The sequence below is a fragment of the Enoplosus armatus genome, chromosome 5 (assembly GCF_043641665.1).
Source record: "Enoplosus armatus isolate fEnoArm2 chromosome 5, fEnoArm2.hap1, whole genome shotgun sequence".
Lineage (NCBI taxonomy): Eukaryota > Metazoa > Chordata > Actinopteri > Centrarchiformes > Enoplosidae > Enoplosus > Enoplosus armatus.
This window is the reverse complement of record NC_092184.1, coordinates 2,222,654-2,239,384: the sequence shown is the minus strand read 5'-3', so window position 1 is coordinate 2,239,384 and position 16,731 is coordinate 2,222,654. Positions and strand designations below refer to the sequence as shown.

The window sequence follows — 16,731 nt, the reverse complement described above, 5'->3', positions numbered from 1 at the left end:
TGTCACTTGATAATAAAATGTATATACGTGATGAAACTAAATGTGTTGAAATGTGCAGTGTTTGATAGTCAGTATTTTTATACTATTTTCCATAATCAAAAAAAATATATATATATACACACATATTTAGAAAAAACAAAAAGAAAAGAGTTTGTGATGTCCAGCATTTAACCTGTTCTATCACATAGTGTAACAAGCCGAAAGAAAGAAAGACAAGAAAGAAAAACAGATAAGTGTGTGTGTGTGTGTGTGTGTGTGTGTGTGTGTGTGTCATTTACTTTGGCAGCACTGATCACTGTAGCTGTATAGGACTGCGAGTTGTCACCACAGGCTCCTCCGCGAGACTGGTGACATCTGATCAACTGGAAAGACACAAAGATTAACGGATAAATGTAAGACATGTCGTGTAAGTCTACAGAAGATGTATCAAAAGAAACATTTTGGGGAAATTAACTCAACCCAAAAGCCTCCCTTCTCCTCTCTGTGAAGGAAATTGGTTTTGCTTTCAAAGAAACATTACACAACCAAACAGCCAATCTGCACTGATTTAATTTCAAATACAATGTCACTTGAATGGCTCCGTCCCAGTATTACTCTTTAAAAAAAAACAAAAAAAAACAAACATATTTTGTCATTTCTGGAAATCCTTGAGCACTCACACAAACAGTGGCCCCATCTGTCAATTACTTGAGTGGGCCAGCACCAAAACACCACTGTGCATTAAATGTATTGCAAAGTGCACAATATAACATTCTGTTTTTTGTAAACACTTAAGAATCCCATTAAACAGAAAAGAATAAAAAAAAAAAATAAAAAAAAAAACTCCTGTGCATCTGTTGATTTTCAAAATGTTATCATCTCTCGTGGACTCTTCTTGGAATGAGCAGTTTATCCAGACAGATTAAAGAGGCAGAAAATAGATAAAATGCATTTTTTGGATTGTAAATACGTCGCTTTTCTGATAAGGCACTTCTGCAATGGATGAGTGTGTGTGTAGACTACCTTGTTTTCAGCATAGGCCAGCCAGCGGCTTCCAAGAGCTATTGGATTGAGGCTGGGGCCAGGGCAGGGATAGCAGCCTGAAAAGACACACAAATGGTATAAAAAATAAAAAAAAATGCAATAAAAAATAAACATTCATACACATTTTGGAAAATAACCTCATGTTCCAAAGTTTGCAAGAAAAAACAGGAACACACAATGCGGGTGTCTTCACAATCCTCCTCCCTGAAGAGTGTCTGTAACTATCTTAAACCATTAATGTGTTTGTGGGGAGTCTCTTGTTTGGGAAGATAAATGGGAGTCTAATGAGGGTGACGTGTCTGTTCGCATGTGTGTGTGTGCGCACAGTATGACCTAATGGAGACTGCGGTACCCAATAAATTGAGGATGGCTCCTCTGCTGATTGACCAACACAATAATCCCTGCGGGGGGGGAACACACACACACACACACAAACACACACATGCACGCATTCACACGCAAACACAACCGGTGTGCTGTCAGCAGAAATAAAAATAGCGACCAATAGTCCTTAATGACAGACAAAGCTGTGCCTTCACAAACAGATAAATGTCTTGGACATTTTAAGAATGTATTTTTCTCTTCCCACTCGAACAGATGTGGACGTAAACAAGGACGTGGATTGCTGTGACTAACACCAAAACGGAGCTCCTGCAATTACAGGGGCGTCTATCACTTCTGCTGCAAGACAGAATCAACCAAAAAACTGGCAAACGCGTGCTTGTAAACAGACTGGAAAGATTATTGATATTGTCATAAATGTTTTTAAGTGCAAGCAGATACAGACAGTGGCCGTCTGCCTGCGTAAACATATGGGCAACAAAATGTAGATCCAATAATGATCACAGCCGCTGTGTTTGAGGACGTGGGCGCTCGTCTCTCTCTCTCTCACACACACACACACACACACACACACACACACACACACACACACACACACACACACACACACACACACACTGAGCTAATGTAAGTGCGTGGAAGTGTGGGGGAAATGGCTGGCTGACAATAATTTAGTGCTCAGGGAGCAGATGAGGTGGAGTCGGGGGTGGTGTGGGGTGGGGGTTGAGGTAACTCCAGAGAAGCCATTTGTGCCTCTCCAAGGCCAAGGGGAGACCAGGCAGTGAGATAACATGTGTTTGACATCCTGGGTGGAGAGCAGGGGGCTGAGCGGGGAGAGGAAACAGACATGATGGGAGGAATCAAAAGGGAGAGAAAGCAGGGTTCAAGCTTTTGAAGGCCGAACCTCTGTGAGTGTGGCAATAGCTGATCCTGATGGTCCGATATCCCATATTTTTAATATATTTCAACATTTTCGAATTGTACTAAAAGTTCCCTTAAATTAGAACCAAAATAACACTTTGGCTGTTACTGATGCTGCTTTCTCAACAACAACAACTACCTCATAGAAACTGCCCCTTACTCACATACGGTCATCTGCACATCAAGGCAATACAATACAGACCGTTTCCCCTACAACTGTACAGGCCTGGCACTCCACCAAGCCAACAATGTTTATTACCAACAAAATTCCTTATTTTCAGTCAAGATGCATTTGATGATCAACATGAAAAACAGCCATGTGTCACTGCAGAGCAAGACAAGCTCACACAGTCGGTGGAAAATCTGCAGTTTATTGAGAGTAAATAAACAGATTTGAGTGGAGTAATGACTACAAAATGTGAACAAAACAGAGCAGATCTTGGCAAGCAAACGTGATCAGCAGGCATGCAAGTATCCTCATTATGGGTAGTTCACTGTCATACAGTCAAAATTGTGCGAGCAAAACACAGCCTGGCAAGCAGCTCTTTGGATCTGCGGGTCTTAAGGTCGAGCACTGCACAGCTGCATTGTCTGTACATCATACTAAATGCTTTTGGCTCAGGGCAGTTTTAGTTCACTTTTATGATTTAGATACAGAAAACCTGAAATCTCATTAGCTGGGAATTTCTCAATTTTGTTTGCCCCGGCTCAGAATGTAAAGCCACTTTACTGGTGAAGGAAAAGGTTGGATTATTTTCATCAACCAACGAGCCCCAAGGGCCAGACATAGAAACTGCTTTGCACAAGTACAATTTACAGAGGTCTAATTAGTCAAACCGTACCACACACCTGTGTGGTGTTGTGGTGAGTGTTGTGAAAGCAGGAAGCTGTGGTGGGAAACATGGTGAATGAAAGCCCTCGTCCAACAAATAACTGTTCAAAACTTGTAGCTCTTAGACTGTGAGTTGAAGTACGAGAAGCTGAACATGATGGTATACGCGCACAAACTGATTCCATTTCGGGAGCGACCTTAAGTTGCAAAAAGGGGAGAGCGTCAAATAATTCTGGGGCCTGGATAATTAGCAAGAGCAATTACGGCCTGGCCCCAGCGTTTACTTCGCTTCCTTTCCCATCATCTGGTGCGGCAGCAGGCCCTGCCTCAGGTGGTGCCGTGGACCCAATGTCAGTTGTGGGTCCAGCCTCATCCCGCAGGTCTTGTTTGACTTTGTTGTCATTCCCACGGAGCAGTGGAACCACATCAGCGTCCAACCCCCAGCGGCGGGCCAAAGGTATGGTCACACTAGCACCAGCCTCTCGCTTAAGTATCATACTCCGTTGAATTGAAGCCGGTACAATGAATTCAAGAGAGTGTTTTGTGCACAGTCATAGAAATGCGCTGCTATTCTAGTTTTGTGCCGCCCTTCTCTGCAGTAACACACTGCACAGTCATACCACAAACTGCTGCACTGCTCTCATACACCTTTTACAATCTATGATCCCACTTCTCACTCTTTAGTAATTGCCCCACATCAGAACTGCAAAATTACATCCTGACAGCAGTGGACGTGGACGTGTGTCCCTCACTTCATTTTGCAGTTTAAAAAGTCCTCACAGTTACATTTTGTGTGAGACAGGAAATCTCTTCAAAGTCTGCTTCAAAGAAATCGTTGTAAATATTACATGGCACTGATGTACAATCAGCAGCCTCGAAAAGAAACACAGTGGTCCCGGACCATGATCATTGTGATTTGTTCCACTCAGAAAAGCTAGACGAGGCTGTGGAGTTACCATGAACATAAACGAAAGACAGTCTCTTGCTGGTGGTGACTGAGGCCGAGCTAACGCTGCGCACACACCACTTGAATGAAAAGCAGGAACGTAAACACGGGGCGAGCCTCAAGTGCTCATAGAAACATGACATGTCCACCATCACATCCATGGAGAAGACACGGACATACAATGATAGAATGGGTCATCCAAAGCAGAGCTGTGCACATCACAGGACCCTCTGTTTACTGCTTTTACGGCCCAAACAGACCAAACAACGTTACGAAGAGGAGGCCCCTGCATTCAGAAACCATTAATAACTATTGAGCATGTTTGGTTTCCTGTGGCCCAGACACTGATAGGGAAGGCAGGCAGACAAAGAGGAGACACATTAAAGCCAGCCAGTAAGGTCAGTTTACTCCAGTCAATGACTTAAGTGGACAGCAATGGCCTTGTAATACAGTCTGGCCTTTCCTTCACGGCCTCCTTGAGCAGACATGGCAGGTACAGCCAGGAGGATGCAAGAGCTGGTGTTGTAAACAGTTTTCCTGTCTTAAGCTTCAAATGGAGGGCCTCACATCATGTTTTGATAAAAGCAGTTCAGTCCCGATGCAAGAGAACCGCAGCGACTACAGCAGGCCTTGGTGGCTGGTTGCATTATAGCCAAGGATCTGCTTTGTGTTTGTTTGGCTTGTGTGATGCCAGTGTGACTGACTCGCTGATCGTGTTAGGCAATGTTGATGTGTCGTTACAGAACATTGGGGTTTGACCCAACGGGAACCAAATAGCAGGTCAGAAAAACAGAGTTTAAATACCCCTAAAATATATTTTTTTTAAAAATAAAAAAAAATAAAAAAGCCACTGAAAATAGGTTCATGTACACAAAAGAAGCTCCTCAAAAACAGGTATGATACTACAACATAAATTACTGTATTTATTTTCAATTAGGGTGCCCGTGAACAGTGGTGTGCAGAGTTTCTTACTTGTGACAAAGAACTTCTTAGTGAAGGTGCAGCTGTCAAATGCCGCAATCTTCTCTTGTAGGCTCACAGCAAGAATACTTGAAGAGGGAGAAAATAGTGCATTAATAGAATGAAAAGAAACATGCAGTGTATCATAAAATATGAGGGTCTTGAGTTGTTGTTGGTTTTTTTTTATTCAGTTGATCCAACAGTCATACTGTTTGTTGCAGTGGAGATCATAGATGGGCGTCTTGAACTGAATTGATTTGACCATTTCTCCTGTCCGTAGAGAATACAGGTCAGCGCAACAGTAGGGCGGGCTCGTCCTGAAAAGAAAAAAAACAAGGGATCACGCCGAGTCTCAGAAAACTTTGTGCAGTACTCAAGTACTATTGATAAATCTTCAGGGCAGGACACAGACACTTGACGCAGATCAGAGTGAATGTGATGATGCCTTGTATTTGGAGGGGGGGGGGGGGGGGGGGGGGGGGGGGTCACACATTCTTTAGACTGGGACCAGAATCAGTTCATAGTGTAATTAAGTGACTGTACATATACTTCAATAAATCCAAAAAGTAAATTTAGTGTTAAGGTATTGCTTAAAAAGCCGCACAAAAGCCCAAAGTGGGTACATGCCAATATGAAAAGCCTTGTAATTGTAGGAGGTCATTTTTGGTGTAAGTCACAGCAACTTGTTTTAAAACCAACAATCTAATAAGATTTTTGTAACATTTGTTCTGAATCTCTGTCCTCATTGTCAACAAGGGCTCGCCCCTTCTTTTAAGCCTTTCTATCAACACAGCAAAAAAAAGACGGTTACATGAGAGAGCCTATCCAAAATTTGGAAATAAATCTGAATCAAGCAAGACCACCCCCCCCCCCCCTCCCACCACCACCACCACCCGTCCCCTGTGCCCTTTCCCTTGCTCTGGGAGTCCTCTATTCTGTGTCACCCTTGGAAAGGCCTGCAGTGCCGTGTTGGCTGAGGATACAGGGGTGAAACATGGTGTTAGTTTTGCTTCTTGAGCCATAGGACTTGAACTGTCTATTTAGCATACTGAGGGCAGTTATATGCTTCATCAGTCTCGGCATGGACAGTTTCTGGCCAGATAAAATTACAAGGAAGCTCAATGTATGCTTAAACTGTGGAATTACTATAAAGGGATTACGTTGTAAAAGAACAAAATACACCTGCACGTTAGCATTGGTTATATTTAGATTGTGAAGGTTAGCTTGGGGAGTAAGGTAAGGCTGATTTGACAACTTGATCAATGAGGAAACCCGTTTTCTGCAGACAAGAGCCAGTGCAAGACATGATTAAGAGATAAGTTTAAACAGCGGACAGCTATTGGCAAGTCACAGAGAGAAATCTAGACATTATTCAAATGGCAAGCTCATAATGAGAAGGCTTTCATCCACTACAAGACACAGACGACCTCAGCCATGTTGTATATTCCTGCAGCACACCATATTCCACTGACTGACTCTACCGTGTCGAGGTATGTCTGCCTTCCCAATCATTGCTGTGGCTCCATTTCTTCTTCATGGCGGAAAGAGATCTGCCTCTCCCATTCCAAACTTTGAAACATGCACACACTGGGTTTAAGTACCAAAGGCAAACGGTGAAGAAAATTTGCCACTTTAGAATATATATTAGAGTATAACAGAACAGTAAAGACATCTTGAACTGACCACAAACATGTCAAGATCCTGGAAGTACTTACCTCTGCGGTGTGAGTCACATCCAGCAGAGGGTTTTAATTTGTTTTAAGGCCCAGTTCACATGAAAAATGATATGTGTCAAAACAAGACTAAGAGTCAGGCTAGCAGCACTGTGAGGCTGTACTTGGGCACAGCAGTGCTTTAAGCTAAATGCTAATGTCAGCATGCTAACATCTTCACAATGATGAACGACATTAACATGATGTTTAGCTGTTGCAATGTTCAGCACATTTACCATCTTGGATTAGCATGTTAATATGCTAACATTTGCTAATTAGCACTAAACACAAAGTACAGTTGAGGGCGGGAACGTAATTAGTTTCATAAGATGGAAAGTTAGGGGACCATCAAATTTAGGATTCATTAGGATTCATCCTCTGCGGACCCTGAATGTCTGTAGAAACTTTCATGGCAATCCATTCAATGGTTGATGAGATATTTCAGTGTGGACCAAAGAAGTGGACCAGCCGAAATTTCCATTATTATAGCTAGCATGGCTAAAACCCTCTCTCTCAAGCTCTTTTCCCCCACATTCTTCACATAATTACAACAAATACAAATAAAGTAGTTAGTTTAAAGCTTACTGAACCTTTTAGCACATTGCTACACAGCAAATGCAACTAAATATTTGACCTACATATGTACACTCACAGAATGAGGGTGGGACACCTTTTTGCTGAACAATCCCTGCATTTCTTTTGCAAGATGACTCTGCGGCGACACCCCCCACCCCATTACACCAATGCAGCAGTCTCACTGAAAAGAACAAGGATGTTGCATTTTTGACACAATGCTTTTGTCAGTCTGAACGAAGACAAAGTGTTCCAATGGGGGAAGCTCTTAATGGACCTTGATGATAGAGTAACCAGCCTGTCTTTCCAGCTTTTTCTTCCCCTTCCTTTCACCCCTCGCCTCTTCCACCCTTGTTTCCATGGTGTTTTGATGTGGTCTTTGTGTATTTGTGCAGTGTTTGCCACGCCTTTCAAGTATTAAAGCCTTTCTTTCAACATGGCAGCAAATGCCAAATAGTGTTAGTGTCTGCAGACAGGTGCTTGTGGAAGTTGCGCTGTATGTACTGGCTAATGAAGAGTTGAAGTTGGAAGAGCCTGAACTACACCTGGTTGAGTATTGTGAGAGAGGGCATCTTACTAGAGTCCTTGAGGAGAACCAGGTTCTGGGACTGAGAGAGCAAAAGTTAAGTCAGGGTTTCACAAACCTTTCTGGCCTGTTAATTGTTTTCTTGCCTGTTACCCAAAAATTGCCACAAACAGCATGACCAGTAATATATTTTCAAGAGTATAGACGGTACAGAGATCAGGCCCTTAATCTACAGTTCAGAGAATTTGAGCGTATATGGCCTGTTCCGGTATATTAGATGTGTAACTTTTAATGCTATCTAGCATGTTACTGAAGTACGAAAACCATGACTGGCACAGTGCATAGTGCATTGGTTATATAGCAGTGTCAAATTTAGGAATATAGCCTTATGAACTTAATGGTAGATGTTGAGCAAGCAACTTAATATTGGCTGTTGTACCTATTGTAATCTCTTACTGCAGTGATAGGGTAGCCTCTCTTTGTTTAGTGATTATACTAATGCATTAGAAGACTTCAATGTCTGCAGAAAGATGGTCATTATGTGACATAAAATGTCAATAAAATAGAAAAAATGCATATCATAATACTGAAAAAGTAACATTGATTCCCCCCTCTTCTCAGAAGCAACCAATCTAACTGAGAGAAAAGGTATGTCATAAAATCCTATGTTGGTAATCCTTCCACGTAACTATCGTTACAGCAAACAGCCAGTCATAGTGAGCCTTTAGTCTCCACCTACAATAATCTGGTTTCAACACAATCCCATGGACCACTGTCTGTAAACTGTGTGCACAGCTGTCAAAGAATCTACGACTCTGAGCCGATGCAGGACCGTGAATCGAAGCTGCAGCTGACATGGGCACAAACAGGACTCCATCACCCAGTGACAAAGCCATCACCCAGCACTGCTAACACACACAAGTTGCAGTTATCAGAGGTGGCACTTAGACACACAATTCATTTTTCCGAAGGCACACAAAGGCAGGAACACACACCCAGAGATGCAAAATGAAGTAACTGCCGCAACAATCGCCAACAACTGATGATGATTAGCTCATGTATCTGCTGGGAGTGTATGTGCCCCATGTGCAATCACACTTTCACACATATACAGACATTTATAAGTACGGATACACAGTAGTGTGGCTATTGTATATTTCCCAGGCCTGTGGACAGCAGAAACGCCACGTTAACCCTCAGAAGTCTTAGCCCAGGCCCAGAAATAAAACTCTGTGTGGGGGTGTGTGTGTGTGTGTGTGTGTGTGTGTGAGTGAGAGAGAGAGAGAGAGAGAGACACTGCTTGGATGTTAGTGTAAGTGCGTTCCTTCTTCCAGTCCTAGTGAATGCTTACTGGGGAAGATAAAAGAGGTGCCACAGAAAAAAAAGTTTTCCCTGATTCATTTTTCCATCCTGATGGTCTCGCGTCTCCGCCAACATTTCAAAGGTCCTCGCGCTGCGAGCACGGATGCCATTACCAATAAAGAGTACAGGCATTAAGATTAATACAAAAATTTCACCCGACGATAATTTACTTTCAGGCGGCTGCATCATCGATTTCAGCATTATCAGAGTCCGATCAATCCAATTCAAAGCTCTATCCCGAAAAATGGGCCTCTGGAATTGATTCAAAGGGACAATGATAACCCACTATTATAGAATCAAAATGGCACAGGGTTCAATTGTTTTGCTTTTTCAGTATTTTAACAAATGACCCAGTTCTAATGGAGGCAATGCAGGGTCAGATGTAATAAGATTTCCTGATGCCGGGGACATTGGGGCGTAGGTTGAAAGCAAGGCTAAATCACAATTATCATTATGGATCATGGCGGGATGTCAGTCCTTGCACATGTTAAGGTGACGCCGAGCACCATTCCCCAGCTCAGTAACAGGCCTATTATGATGGCCCTATTAGATCAATGTGTCAATTACTATTACTCAAACTGGCCCTTGGGTCTGAAAGGATACAAAATGAGGGAGATGGAGGAAAGGAGGCTTGGCTCGCTTACTTCCTTTGATAGGACAAGAAGCGATTCCAGAAATTAAGGAGAAAATGGAGTGGCCCTGCCAGATACAGAACACACAAAATGCATGATGGTAATGGAACACTATGAGAGAGAGAAAAACTACACTTCCGTTAAGTTAAGCTGGTGTTGCAAGATGTAATGTCATTATAAACGTATTGAAAAAACTTAAACTTTACACTAAAATAGACTTGGGCTGGGTATCACACTTAAGTACTGAAGTCAAAATGTGTCTCCAGCAAGTTGGCAGACTCTCAGGCTTGTTTACTAATTAGGTATTTTGTGATTTAAATAATCATTTTCCTAATGTCAGATCATCTTATTTAGGCAAAGTTCGTGTACAGCAGCTTTGTGTTAAGACAAAATGTAAATTAATTAGAGAAGTTCCGCTTCTTTTGTTTAACTAAATGTGACATCAGCATGCTATTGTCCTCTCAGTGACCATGTTAACATGTAGAAGGTTGGTAGGTAATGTTTACCATGTTAACCATTATTAGTTTTCCGTGTTAGCAGGCTAACATTTGCTACTTAGCACTAAACACAAAATACAGCTATGGCTGTTAGTAGTTTTGAAAGTATTTGGTCATAAACCCAGGTGCAATTCTGACCAGATAATGGCGCTAGATGAAAAGTCAGAGAATCACGAACATGGCTGTCTTTGCCAAATGGCTGTGGTACAGGCCATCTGTAACATGGCTAACCGCACTAACTCCGGACACAAGCGCTGGGTTGTATGGTTTCCAGATGATGCGGGCGAACAGGACAAAGGAGAGCGGTAAGAGGAAAGGAGGAGGGCTGGCAGTATTTGTTAATGATAGATGGCATAAGTCTGGGAACATCACTATTAAGGAACAACTCTTCGGTAAGGACATTGAGCTGTTAGCTGTTAGCATGAGGCCATTCTACCTACCAAGGGAATTCTCGCATGTTATCATGATAGCGGCGTTAATTCCTCCCTGTACTAACGCTGACACAGCCTGTGATGTTATCCAATCAGTTACAAGCAGGCTGCAGACACAGCACCCGCGTGCCCTCCTTATTCCTTCTTATTCCTCCTTCTGATTTTAATCATGCATCTCCGTCTTCCGCACCGCCCACATTCACTCAATATGTTACATACTACACCAGGAACAATAAAATACTGAATTTATTTTATGCTAACTCCAAGGAGGCATATAACTCATCACCTCTCCGTCCTGCCTGTGCACAAATCTCTCGTACAAAGGCAGCCAGCTGTCACTCGCACAGTGAAAAGATGGTCCAACGTGACTGATGAGGCTTTGAAGGACTGTGCTGATACAACTGTGTGGGAAATACTTTGTGATGCTCATCAGCACCCTGTATTATTACCCCTTCCCACAACATTCAGCTCAGTGCCACTCTGCACATCCACTGCATTTCCTGTCCAATGCCCCGCACCCCCATCCACAACCTCCAACAACAAACCAGGTGAGGAAAGAACTCACTCAAGGTGAGAAAGGCTGCAAGTCTGGATGGCATCACTTTAAGACTTCTAACGTACTGTGCAGACCTGCGTGCAGGATAGTGGAGCACATTTTCAACCTGAGCCTGAAGCTGGGGAGAGTGCCACAGCTGTGGAAAACATCCTGCATGGTACCAGTGCCAAAGACCCTACAAGGACCTCAACAGCTCCAGGCCGGTGGCACAGACATCTCACCTGATGAAGACCCTGGAGAGCCTGGTCCTTGTCCATCTCCACCCCCTGCTGAGTCCATCAATGGACCCCCTACATTTCACCTATCAACTGGGCATTGGGGTGGATGACGCGGTCATCGACATCCTACATAGATCCCCCTCTCACCTGGAAAAGGCTGGAAGCACTGTGAGAATAGTGTCTTTTGATTTCTTTTTCTTTTGACTTCAATACCACACAGCCAGTGCTTCTGAGGGACAAACTGGAGCTCACAGGGGTGGACAACCACCTCATAGCCTGGATCCTGAACTACCTCACCAACCAACCATAGTATGTAAGGACTCGGGACTGTGAGTCCAACATTGTTGTCTGCAGCACGGGGGCCCCGCAGTGAACAGTCTTGGCTCCCTTCCTCTCCACCCTCTATACTGCAGACTTCCCACACAACTCACACATAACTGCCACCTGCAAAAGTTCTTTAATGACTCGCTGGCCTCATGACAGATGGGGACGACAGGGAGTACAGAGAACTGACCCAGGGCTTTGTGGACTGTTGTCAGCGGAACTGCCTCCAGATCAATGCAGGGATAACCAAAGAGCTGGCGGTGGACTTCCGCAGGTGCAAACACACTCCCCCTTTACCAGTGACCATCCAGGGAAGGGACATTAAGATGGTAAAGTCACCCACAGTGAAAACTATTAGACTTGGCTTGGGTCAAGGTCTCAACAGTCCAAAGTTTTCTAATCCTTAATTGCTACACTGTAAAGCAACCAGAGGGCACACCTGCTGAATCCATCTCCCTACAGTAAATCCTGGCTGTTTCTGTCCTACTACTCTGCCACTGCGCTGCACTGTACCAGATTTGGAAAACTTCCTAACAACACAATGTTTAATGTGACTTTTACAACCATGTGTGAGTCTTAATTTTAGATGTTTACTGTGGTTATTGAGGACCATTATGGATGGTGCCTGCCTTATTATCTTCAATCTAGTCTGTGTACTTCCTCCTTGATGAAACATGTTGACATCTGTTATTTTAATTTTCACATCAATGCTACGCTTATTCCATAAGCACTTTCCCTCTAGCTGAGAGAATCTGCACACATCTTTTTATGAATGAACTAGACCAGGGGATCAAAACCACAAGATTTCATGTGGCTGTGGAAAGCATAGACAGAAGCCTGAGGAGGGATTAAAAAGCAGGAAAATAAATTCATTTACAAGGAAGGGACGTCACCACATTTCCGACTGGTGCAAAGTTTTACAAGCTCCCCAAATATGAACGACAATTACATGATGGGGAAAGCTAAACAAATGCAACCTTGGTTTGGGAAGTCAAGTCTGGCTTTGCTGAATGAGACTCTAATGCTCCAACTGGAGACTGTGGAACTTCAGAGGAATGGTATTGCCATAAATATTCACGTTTTCAAGTTTACATTTTCTTAGCACTTTAAGGACCTGTTGTCCTGTGTGCCATCGTATATGCATCTACTATTCAATGACAACTGGAAAAGAAAAACTGTATTGCAACATTCTTTCCCGACTCCCTCCTGTTATTTGTTTTGTTTTTTTACTCCCACTCCTCTCATTCTTAGCTCAAACTCAGCCCCCTCCCCCATACAAAACAAAAGCTGGCCACATCAGAGCCTGCTGGGGGTCTGGAGGGAGCCACAATGATTCCGGCAAGCCGCAGGCATAAGTAGGAAAGTAATTAGGGTAAAAAGTTCAACCACAGTTCCATGTCTACAGAGCTGCTAGAAATCCAGAAATACATTTCCTTCGCTGTTTAATACTGCAATACTACATACTACTACATAACATACATACATACATACATACCATAATACTACAGTATAATGGCCAGCATTTAGGGAACACGCTGTCCTGTGTGTGTGTGTGGGGTGGGGGGTATGTGTGTCCATGTACAGACTCATTCTTAGTGTTTATATATTAACCTCCTAAGACCTGGCATCCACATGCATGGACATCACATTTTGGGTTATACCATAATACTTAATTCTGCTTATATGGAAATTCAAAATTGTCCCCGTACGCAGAACCACATCATGTCAACGGATGATGCTTAGTTTTTATACTTATCAGGTCCCAATAAGCCCAAATAGCAAAGAGAAATTAAGATAGAGCTTGGGTCTTAGGAGGTTAAGATACGCTATATATATAGACTTGCCCTCCAATGGATCCTCGTTAAAGGAAGTGTACTTATTCCGATTACAGGGCCTGTATTGTTATTTTTCGTCACTACCTCTCCAAGTCGGGAGTGGGTAATTTGCACGTCTGCTGCCTTTCTTGGATGTAGTAGCCGCTTCTCAGGCTCCCTCTCCAGAATCGAACCCTGATTCCCTGTTACCCGTGGTCACCAGAACGTATCATCGAAAGTTGATAGGGCAGACACGCGAATGAGATCGGTTCAAGGTTATCTAGAGTCACCAAAGCGACCGGAGCACCCCAAGAGGCACCCTGCATGGATTTTGGCTGTGATAAATGCATGCATCCCCAGAGGTCAGCGCTCGTTTGCATGTATTAGCTCTAGAATTGACAATTGACAACCAGAGTAAGGGACCGGGAAAACCTCAGACTTCCAGTCCCCCTGTGGTCGGGTAACTGTTCCAGAGTGTGACCGGGGCTTTTCTCTGGAGGCAGATGTTTCCGAAAACTGGGTTTCCGAAATTGTATGGAAACCCCACTGCCCCTGGAAGTGTGTCTGTATTTTTCTCTCTGACTTAAGTGCCCCTGGCACTCTGCTGGAGCACCAGGAGGCAGGATCGAGGTCGGCGAGGCCCGCACCTGCTTCCACACAAAGTCCACACGCCACCGCCCCTGGAAGAGTGGACTCTGTATTTTTCTCTCTGACTTTCGTGCCCCTGGCACTCTGCCGGAGGAGGGAGGTCGGATGGTGGGGCCCGTGCCCGCGGCTGAACAAAAGCTTGGATCTGACACCTCCTGCTTGAAACCCAAAAAGTCAGAAGGATCATGAGATCCCGCTTTCACGGTCTGTATTCATACTGAAAGAGAGTAAGCAAGCTTTTGCCTTTCTGCTCTATGGGAGGTTTCTGTCCTCCCTGAGCACGCCTTGTTCATGGGAAATAATTGCAATCCCCAATCCCTATCACAAGTGGGGTTCAGCGGGTTACCTACACCACTCGAAGAAGGGTAGACACACACTGATCCCCCTCATCACCATCAGGGCATCACAGACTTGTTATTGCTCAATCTCGTGTGGCTGAACACCACGTCCATCTAAGAAGTTGGACACCGACCGCACGGGAGTGCATAACTAGTTAGCGCATTATTAGACTTAGACAAATTGCTCCACCAACTAAGACCGGCTATGCACCACCACCCACAGAATTGAGAAAGAGCTATCAATCTGTCAATCCTTTCCATGTCTGGGCCGGGTGAGGTTTCCCGTGTTGAGTCAAATTAAGCCGCAGACTCCACTCCTGGTGGTGCCCTTCCGTCAGTTCCTTTAAGTTCAGCTTTGCAACCATACTCCCCCCGGAAATCGAAGACTTTGGTTTCCTGGACGCTGCCCACCAGGTCATAGGAATAAGGCCGCCGGAACGCTAGTTGGCATAATTCATGGTCGGAAATACGACGGTATCTCATCGTCTATGAACCTCTTCTTGATTAATGAAAACATTCTTGGTAAAATGCTTTCGCTTTAGCCTGTCATGCGATGGTCCAAGAATTCGACCTCTAGCGGAACAATACGAATGCCCCCTGCCGTCCTTCTTAATCATGGCCCAAGTTCAGAGAGAAAACCCACAAAATAGAACCAGAGTCCAACTCCATTATTCCTAGCTGCGGTATTCAGGTGACCAGGCCTGCTTTGTACGCTTTGGACCCCACGGGACACTCAGCTAAGAGCATCGAGGGGGCGCTGAGAGGCAGGGGCTGGGACAGACGGTAGCTCACCTTGCGGCGGACCGTCAGCTCGACCCCGGGAACTAACTACAAGCTTTTTAACTGCAGCAATTTTAAAGCATCGCATTACAGCTAAAAGCGAGAAAAATGGCAAACAAAACCCATTAAATCTGACTGAACTGGTTACAAAGAAGGGTAAGACAAGAGTAAAAAAAAACCTTAGGAAGTACCCATCAATAAATAGTGTAACAATGAAATTAAATTCAACATGGGAATTTATGTATATGCAGTCCACAAATCCAGCGTATTCCTACTCCCTTTGACAGCACTGAAGTGGATATTAATATTCATTATCCAAACCAAAGCTTGCATTAGATCCAATTTTACCCATGTGTGCCAATTTTCTGTCCAAGTTAAGTGGAAGCACTTGACACAAGAAACATCTGGTCATGGAGGAGTTCTTTCTTCAGTGACGAGTTAACTTTGCCTTGTATCTGCTTACGCAGAAGGATATGAGCTAGAGGACAGCTTGAAGCCAGGATACATGTAACATTTATGTGTTACAATGCGAGTGACTTCATTATTTTTTCATCAGGTGCTAAGAATTATGGTTCTCACAACTCACTTTCCAGCCTTTACACAAAACTCCCCACCCACTGGACGTTCAAGATACTTTCAATAATCCCACCCACCCACCTACTGGCATATTGCTCCCCTAAAAATTGGATGTCAGTGCAATGAGTGAACAACTGAAATTCTACCTTTACACCAGTCTCATTCTGTAGCCAAGCGAGATGAACAGAACTGTTATTTTATCAGTTAGAGACCACCAACTGTGATAGAAGACACAAGAAGTCTGACTGGCTAATGACCAGTTAAAGTCATTCATGGAAAAAGGCCTAACATCTCTACAAGCTGTAAAGGCACAGGTTGTCTTGTCACCATAGATCTTGAATTATATGGGCCTCCAGTCTGCACGAGAAGGGCTGATCAAAGCAGCAATCTGCAGATGCTCTTAGGGGACCAGAGGGAAGGTGAATCTATGACAGGATGACTGCATGCTAAATACCAGAGGGAAGGTGAATCCCTGACAGCATATCCAAGTATCATAGTGTCCTCCTGAGAGTGGGCAGAGAACAAGGTAAAAACTAAGTTCAGTCAGGGCCCACATTATCAAACATCTCAGAACCACTCCTAAGAATCATGCTTAACATTAACATAGGACTGGAAACATCTACACCGACTCCTACAAGAGACTTTGATGTCGCTGTTTCAGGACACGCTCACCCACAAAGTAGAAGTTATGATGACGTATTGTAGTTTTCCTCACAGTTG

The 16,731-nt window shown here is 43.9% G+C and overlaps 1 protein-coding gene across 4 annotated transcripts in view; it reads right to left on the bottom strand.

Moving 5' to 3' along the window:
• The window catches only part of bcas3 (BCAS3 microtubule associated cell migration factor), a 303,021-nt gene that overhangs the window by 264,026 nt on the left and 22,264 nt on the right, over positions 1–16,731 (bottom strand). For all 4 annotated transcript variants that reach the window (XM_070905817.1, XM_070905815.1, XM_070905818.1 and 1 more), the window contains exons 7-10: positions 5,234–5,341; positions 5,037–5,113; positions 1,003–1,079; positions 279–362 (exon numbers count right to left, since the gene is read on the bottom strand). In XM_070905817.1, the coding sequence (XP_070761918.1) occupies positions 279–362; positions 1,003–1,079; positions 5,037–5,113; positions 5,234–5,341 (346 nt within the window). The remainder of the gene's footprint in view (positions 1–278; positions 363–1,002; positions 1,080–5,036; positions 5,114–5,233; positions 5,342–16,731) is intronic.